Source organism: Salvelinus sp. IW2-2015, linkage group LG14, assembly GCF_002910315.2.
Source record: "Salvelinus sp. IW2-2015 linkage group LG14, ASM291031v2, whole genome shotgun sequence".
NCBI classification, from domain to species: Eukaryota; Metazoa; Chordata; class Actinopteri; order Salmoniformes; family Salmonidae; genus Salvelinus; species Salvelinus sp. IW2-2015.
In genome coordinates, this window is record NC_036854.1 from 13,115,406 (window position 1) to 13,123,856 (window position 8,451).

The 8,451-nt window shown below is 40.9% G+C and overlaps 1 protein-coding gene across 1 annotated transcript; it reads right to left on the bottom strand.

Moving 5' to 3' along the window:
* Positions 1 to 1,007: 1,007 nt before the first annotated feature.
* Positions 1,008 to 8,155, bottom strand: LOC111972926 (DNA-binding protein RFX6-like). Its single transcript, XM_024000033.2, has 19 exons — positions 7,957 to 8,155; positions 7,351 to 7,504; positions 7,075 to 7,198; positions 6,856 to 6,917; positions 6,680 to 6,757; positions 6,515 to 6,542; positions 6,251 to 6,358; positions 6,045 to 6,122; positions 5,850 to 5,963; positions 5,700 to 5,749; positions 5,389 to 5,548; positions 4,868 to 5,009; positions 4,668 to 4,777; positions 4,467 to 4,584; positions 3,719 to 3,841; positions 3,332 to 3,541; positions 2,627 to 3,133; positions 2,185 to 2,397; positions 1,008 to 2,102 (listed from the first exon to the last, which is right to left on the bottom strand). The coding sequence occupies exons 1-19, from the start codon at positions 8,153 to 8,155 to the stop codon at positions 1,930 to 1,932; spliced, it is 2,751 nt and encodes a 916-aa protein (XP_023855801.2). The 3' UTR covers positions 1,008 to 1,929.
* Positions 8,156 to 8,451: the final 296 nt, after the last annotated feature.

Sequence of the window (8,451 nt, forward strand, 5' to 3'; positions counted from 1 at the left end):
ACACATCACTGGTCTTTGGCTCACCTGGGCTACATATGGAGACTCCGCCTAATGCAAAGTTCTGGTTAAACATTGTCCCAAAGTTTGCGTTCAACCTTCTGTTGTTTTTACACTAAAGGCCCCCGCAACTGTTGGAGGCATTATTGACTTTGTAATTAAACTGTGTTAACGTTGGGAATTTTGTAATCATTACATTTCAAGCCATCTGTTCCTGTCCATGGGCTGAAATGGATTTTCCCCCTGAGTAGCTAAAGGATAAGGCTGATAGGTGGGTAATGTTATCATTCGTTTTGGCTTTGTTTATTCATGTTGTGGAAACAAATGCTGAATAGTCTACATTAATCCATAGCCTGCGAGTGTACGTATCAACACCATACATTTAAATAAAGTGTATCGCTTTGAAATGATATCATTTTGCCACACAAATGCCCTGGTCAATCTAATGTTACTGATTATGGTTTTATTAGCTTCCATCTGCTCAAAGACTAACAAAGCTGAATTTGGACAACCTGCGGGAGAATAAAACAATCTCTGTTTCTCTAAAGGGTCACGATGTATAAACAGCTTGATCCTGCTGTGGGTCATACATGTCTATTGGTTCTAGTTTCTGGTCAACACCTTTATCCAACCATATCTCCCTCCATTGTACAATGGTGAAATCACATAATCACAGATAAAGCTCAACTTTGATCCGCTGCTTCTACAATTGTGTTTCCGGACTGTAATCTTTCTTTCCTCGCCTGGTGTGGGTCCAGTTTACCAATTAAAGGACTGTGTATTCAGAGTTTTGACACTGGGGGCTTTGAATTGTGAGATCAYAGAGACTGTTCTGTTGGATGTATTGACGACCAGCCAAACTGCCTGAAGGAGCACATGACAGCTACCTAACAAAGTGTTTCTTTCTGCCTCTCTCTCGACATGTTGATGTGTTAGTTAAGCAATAAGTCCATGTAATTTAATACATTTGAATTGAAAACAACAGTAATTTCTAAGTTCCTACCTCTCATTCGGCCATATACAGATAAGTACAAGTTTACATTTCCGACATTAATATTACACCGTAATAGGCTATAAAGGCAACTCAAATAAATAACATGGTATTTTTTTAACTTGTCATAATCAATCAAACCTATCTTGCAGTGTTGACTGATTATGCCTCCAACAATTTCAAATTTGACACTACTCGCTTTATTCTACGGATATTTATTTACATGTTAACTTACAAAGTCTCCTCTGGCCACATTAAGATTAACAGATTGAATTATATTAAAATGGTTGAATTGCAAATGATTAATTAATTCAGTTCAATAAAATATTTCACTGAACATTGAACAGCTGAGGCCTTCATCAATTTACAAAATATATATTGGCTACACAGTGTGGGGGGAGTAGTGAACTACATGTTCAACTAGTAATTTAACTACATTTTGCAGTATCTTGGTGGTAGTTGAACTCAATTCTAATCGTGGTGTTTTTCGTAGTTCGTATGGGTGAAGTAGGCAAGAAATTCCTTTTTTTTTGCCATCAAACCTTCCTAATTATCACTTGAAACATAGTTTTTGTGTTTAATAGGCTAAAATAAACATTCTGTTAACATCTGACGACAGAGTGATCTGTCTAGCAATTTCTATGATATTTCAGATTTAGATATAACTATTGATCACAAAGTAGTTTGGATGTAGTGAACTACTTTTTGAAAGTAACATTTTCTTAAGGGTAGCTTTAGTGTAGCTCAACTTCTTCCGGTATGAAGTAATTGGTAACTTGGTAAACTACATTTTCAGAGTAGTTTCCACAACGCTAAGGCTACACAAGAGAGATACACTGAGCATATTTCTGTCTGTGATCTGAGTCACTGTTTACAGTGACTGAGTGGTGTGGTGTGGGAGGAGCTTGAGGAGTGTTGGTGGTGGGAGGGACAGTCACAGCTCACGTTCCTCCTCCACTAGACCCCATGAACACAGTGTTGATGGGGGGCAGCGATGACATCATGTCCCGTACCTCAGATGGTACCCGGTGAGGAAGCAGTGCATCCTGGGAGTGGAACTGGGCAGGACCTCCGTACATGCAGGGTGCAGAGACCGAGGAGGGGAGGGGAAGAGCTACAGCAGAGAGAAAACAAGTAAACAAAAGAGTATCTTCAAAAAATTGGAGTTCCCTATCAATCCATAATTTGTCACTGACCTCCAGGTGTGTGGGAGCCCAGTGAGTCAGACTCAGTGTAGTAAGGCCCAGCCGTCTTCCTGCCCGTGTCATCCAGGATGTTGAGGGGGTCGTGTACTTCACCGTACGCTGGGACTGAGCGGATACTGCTCACACTGCTGATAACTGACACATGCTGGTCTATCATGGAACCCAGCGTCTGGCTATCCAGGTAGCTACTGTTTCCATAGTACCCTGAAAAACAGAGAGGTTCCTCTATGAGTAGAATACACATTTATGGTTCAACTTGTTTTTTTATTTATGATAATTCTTATTGTTAGGGCCCTAAATTATTTCTGACCAGGTGACGTGACCATGTGATCTAACCTGGATGAACTGACTAGTGAGGCCATGAAGTCTAGAAAAACTCAGGGCCCATTTTCTGATAATTCAATGGAGAAGACTTAGGTCTAGTCATTCATACCATTGTGTCCTGCTGCTGAGTAGGCAGGCTCCTGACAGCCACTACTGTTTAACCCACTCCCATCAAAGTTGTATCCTACAGAGTCCAGTAGCTCAACCCCCTGAGTCTCCATCCCAGGATCAGGGACTGTGCTGTAATTGGAGGTGTGTCTGGAGCTGTAGGGGGACACTGCACAGCTGCTGTCGAAGTAGTCTTTGGCCAGGTGCTGTTCACTGAATGACGGGTAGTGGCTGCTGTCAGAGCGGGTGTGGTAGGCCGGGGCCTGGGCGTGTGTCACAGCCTGGTAGTTGGAGGTGGTGGGGTAGTAGCTGGGGCTGCTGGGAGGGAGGCTCTGGTACATGGTGTCTGGGAAGGCTTGGCAGGAGATGTGGGGCTGGATGGTGGTGCAGGCGCTCTGGGGTCTGATGGCCATGGTGCCCTGGTTGATGACACTGCCCCTGTTCACCATGGCTGGGGAGATGGGAGGGGTCATCAGAGGGCCACTGTTCTGAGAAAAGTAAATTTGTCCTGTGGGCACAGAGGAAAGTGACCAAGATTTTAGACAACACAATAGGAACCTTTACTACGAATGAGCAGTTGTCACACAAGTTTACATTTTATGTTAAACCAATGAAAGTATGAACAAAGCTAACATACAACGGGGCAAATTAAATTCAGAAACAAGTGACAAAATGAGTCATGTCACCCTTAAAAACATATTTGCACCTGATAGGCAGAATCCATCGGTTTCAGAGCCCTGGTAGATGGCCATGTTTGCTCCCAGCGCCTGCTGATGATTGGCTGACAGGGTCATGTATGTGTGTTCTGAGAGGGACTCGTTCTTCACAGACAGATCACTGGACACCGCACTGGGCTTGTTACGGTTGGCTAGGAAACAGGAGCTGGGGGAGGCAGTGAATGCCGCCTTGCTGGCATCTGAAAATAATCATAACAACGCACCTCAATGATCCTACATCCTCCATTATTTCTCCATACTGCTCCATAAAAACTGATAGTATTAATATGAAACGCAATAACAACTTAATAATGAAAAAGAACAATCAGAGTTATACGTATAATTAGATAGTCTATGTATGTTATGTAATTGCTTACCTGCATTTCCCATGTACTTATCTAGGAGATTCTGAAGGTCTTGTTCTTTGTTGTTGTTGAATTGTGTCTCAATAGCCAATAGGATATACTCATCCAGCAGCATGCGGATGAGATGGAACGAACCTGGGATAATAAAAAACACATCTCTTACTGTCCTAGTTCCCCACCAGAAATCTAATCTGGTTTCGATGTCACTATCATGACTTGATACTCAGCCAATCGCTAACAGCCTTCACCTTACAAACTGTGACAAGGCTCCAAAGGCTATTCTGTGCACCAATTTGCAGGTGCTGAGGGTTTGACCTGACCAGCTCCAGAGATCTGCTTTCCCCTAGGCTTTCATCTCACCAGGCATGCTGTTTGACTTGTAGGGTCATGTGATTGTCCCCCAGTCTATTTGACTTGTGTTTGGTGATAGAGCCGCCAAATGGGGGTGAGGAAGGTGCATGGGAGAGGTCTGTCTTCAAACACAGTGCACGCGACCGAGTGATAATGCTTTCTTTACCTGGGGCCAGGCCATTATAATTTATGGCTCATTGTAGCATTCTGTTCAGAGCCGGCCGAAAAGACATATGTGTTTGCGTCTGACGTAGTGACGGACCGTGTATCATTTAGACTCAGTAGTAATGGGAGAGTCTGAATTTAAAATACAAATAGAGAAGTTTACAGCATTTCCTACATGTTGTAGTTGTTACATGGATATACAGGTTACCAGGGGAACTGTTAGAGGGACGTAGTCATTTCTTACCAAAACTGGTGGCGTTGTTCAACGTGAGGGTGTGCATAACGCGTGCTCCAAAGAAACTCCACTTGAGGAGGAAGTCCTGAGCTCTCTTCTTCATAGACCGTCCATTCTGCTTCCCAGGCTGGAGAGAAAGGAACAAACAGATTGGATGTCAACATCCAATCTGACAACCCCAATCTTAGATTTGAAATGGGGACAACGTACCTTTATGACTTTCTGCTCCACAACAGTGTCCAGCCACTCGATAAAGGATTCCACAGTGGCATTCTTCTTCAGTAGGTCTTTCAGCTCTTGGAACACTGTTATTGAGTCATCTAGCAAACATGACGAGAAAGCAAATGAACATTGTTTACAGGAATTAACCTGGCAGGGTTTTCCATGTACAATGCAAATGTTCTACTCACATTCAGAGTAGAGGTCAGAGTCTTGGTCTCCACTTGAGATGGTGAGAAGGGCTTGTGACCCTATGCTGTTCAAATCCACTTTATCTATATCCACCACCATTGAGTTCACCACATTCTGGTCAAAAAGAGCTGGTCTTGCAATCTGTTGTGAGAAAATAAAATGACCAAAATAACCAAAATTAGCGTCTGGATTCAATCTGTTTCGTCGAAGTTCAGCGGTATAGTGCACTTGAAATGTAAAGGTAATTTAAAATTGAGCCGACATATGCAGCGTTTACCGTAATTGCAGTCTCCGCAAACGCGGAAACATTGCCTTTAAATTTCTATCACGCTGTAACGCCGACATTCAGTGCTACAGACAGAATCAAGCCCTAAGACTTTCAGTTTATATATACCATTTACATTTCTTAGAGTCATAATAAGATATGCTATATAGATATATTTTAGACACTTTTAAATGTCTTTGTAAAGTTAACACGATGATATTTATATTCCTCCCGTGCTGTAATATAGTGCTTTACCTGGGCAAGGTGTAAGAAGGAGGTCTGACGCTTTAGAGAGGACACAAATCTGCGTGCGATCTGGAGCTTCTTCTCTGAGAGGCATTCTGGGAGGTTTTCCAGAGAAGACACCATCCAGTGTTCCCAGTGCTTGGCAAAGTTACGGATGTCTGCCAGGAGACTGCAAACAGGATAATCTTTATACACAACAATACGTCACCTGGAGAGACGGCAGTATCTTATTACCGTTAATTTCATACAGCATAAACCTTACAGCAAATCTTGTGTTTAGATGAGCAAAATACGAATGATGAAAGATGAAAATACTCTACCTTTCAGGCATCTCCTGCATCGTAGCAGGGATCAGGACATCTGTCAGAACCTGAAAAACACCAAATGGATAGTACAACCTGTCCAGTTGAGGTAGGAGTCCTTCAACAACTAATGAGGATGCTGCTCTATGATTCTGGAAAAACACCCACCTTATATAGTATAGAATCACACACACATAAGATGTCCACGATAATGGTGTTCTCCAGCAGGGGTAAGAGGTGGTCGGGCATTCCTTGCCAGAAATGCATCAGGAAATTCTGTATCTGAAACATTGTAAATAGAGTCAGGAGACAATTCGTCAGACGTGGCTACAACATCTTATGTCTTGTTTTGGTATAGAATACCTCTTCGAAGTTGACATTGATGGCATTGTCCAGGATGCACTGACAATGTGTTTTGTACATCACGATGAGCGTGTCCACCTATTGCCCATGTGAAGATAATCCATAATGGTTACAGGTGTTTTTGCAGAGGATACTGTACTGTATGTAATCAGCAAATCTTGATGGCAAAGAAAGTAATGATGAATGATGAAAATAATACAACAAACCTTCTCTTTAGAGATGGAACTTTGAAGCACTAGATGCTGTGGACTTGGGAATTCTGGAAGCAAAGTTCCTGTTTTGGAACTGAGGGAGTATTTCCGACTGAACCCTCCCTATTAAATAGAGGAATATCAAACTGTATGAATATTTTGACCTTGTAGTCTTGACTACAGTTTGAATGTATTAGAAAACATGATTCATGTCTGTAATATCTCACGTCAAAATGCATTTAAAAATATATATATTATAAATATATATGTCAATCTTACCTCATTCTTSAGTTTGCTCCCTGAAAATCTACAATCAGATACTAAATCAGACTGATGTTAAATCCCAAACTATCACAACAATTACAAACATTTTACTTATTCTATAAAGAACATTACAGATTGATCAGAACAATGCTACAGAGCAAAACCTGGGAATGATCGTACCTCGTCAAGCCTTTTCCTGAGTACACCAAGTTATAATAGGCACTGCTCTCTTTGATGCCAATCCCGTAATAATGATATCTGTTAAATATCAACAAAATTAAGCATTTTATATTGAGACAGATCAGATCACTACAACAAGAAATCTTTTGAAAATAATATTTTCCACTATATCTTACTTTGAATGACCTCGGGTCCCAAGTCTTCTTGTTGTAAGAAGTGGAAATTTTTGCCTAATTGTCTAATATGCACAGAGAACGATACAAAAAAACATAATAGATTTTTTCCACCACAATTATTACTATGTTGTACTTACAGTATCTATAACATCTACCACAAACTACGACCTATCCAGACTTCAGCCCACCACCTCAACTACAAGACATTACTCATCTCACCTTGCCAAATGTAGCAGCACAGGCTGGATCCAGTTTCTCCTTCCTACAGAAGTCTAGGTAGTGAGCGTACAGGATGCAACGCGGCAGACAAACCCCTTCACAAACAGTGTAGTTTTCATCCAGCCTAGGGAACAAGCAGTCACAGAAATCCATGTGAAATCAATCACTAACAAGAAAAGAAACATTAACATTTGTACGAAGGATTGTTATTATACAAGTGCATCACAACACAAGCTATATTATAGATTTCCATAGGTTGTGACTTTGGAATACTACCATTGAAGGGTCAAATGAGTCTGTTTCTTCTTGTCCTTGATGATCTGAGTGATGCTTTTCCTCMGGGTCATCTGGTTGAAAGCCAAATCTTTAGAATACTCCAGGAGGTCCTGGTCCTCCTCAGAAGATGGGGTCTCATTGCTGTCATCTGCTTCTGACAGGGTTGTGGGGGAGAAAACAGTCATGAGGTGAAATATATATTTGAGTAGTTAAGGGCCATGACACCTTTCCAGATTGGTAAGTGGCTAAATGAACCATACAATTAGAAATAAGTACTCCCTAGACAGGATTTTCAAGACTCATCAAAATGAACAGAGCAGAGAAAATGTTCTTTTTGTTCAACTGGGTCAGATTGAGTAGATTGTTTTTATGTGGTAAATAATACATCATTTTATTCTAGCCTACCCAAAAAACAATGAAAMAAGTATATTTTAGGGCAGGCATATTTCAACAAAAAATATCCTACAATTTAATGCAGCACAAACTGTAATAGTTGACATCGACAATTAGGGCTCTTGTTTTGAATGTTGTTCTTGTATGACTCTTGGGGGAAGAGGGAACCTCTCAGTCTATGTGTAGGCCTATTAATCCGACTTTATTCCTCACCTGATTTAATTCCCAAATCACCTTCCTCGTCTAATTTTGAGATTGAATGTCCATGGAAAGCACGGCGTAATTTTTCGTTAGATAAGGTGGTGTGCATGAGCTCCTCGGATGCACTGCAGAATGTATTGGTTGATGGTGAATGAACATGAAGAAATTGTCCATCCTGGATCGGGCTTCCTGTATTCCGTTTCATAGGCATGTTAAATGCTAAATAAAAAGTGAAAGTAAAAGAAAACAAATGCAAAATAGTTGAAATCAAACATTTAAATGCATGTGTTAGAAAATGTACACATTGTCTTCAGGGGGGGAACTATCCTATCCTCACAAATAAAATCCAAAAAATTAATTACTTTTCCCCCAATTTGATCCTCTCATAATAGGACAAGGAAACTGCCCACACTGCAAGGTCAAACGTTTTCTTTAGCCATTTTCTCTTGGAATAAGATAATAAAAAATATTTTCTTGTAATAGAAAAGGTAAAGTGTAGTTCTGTAG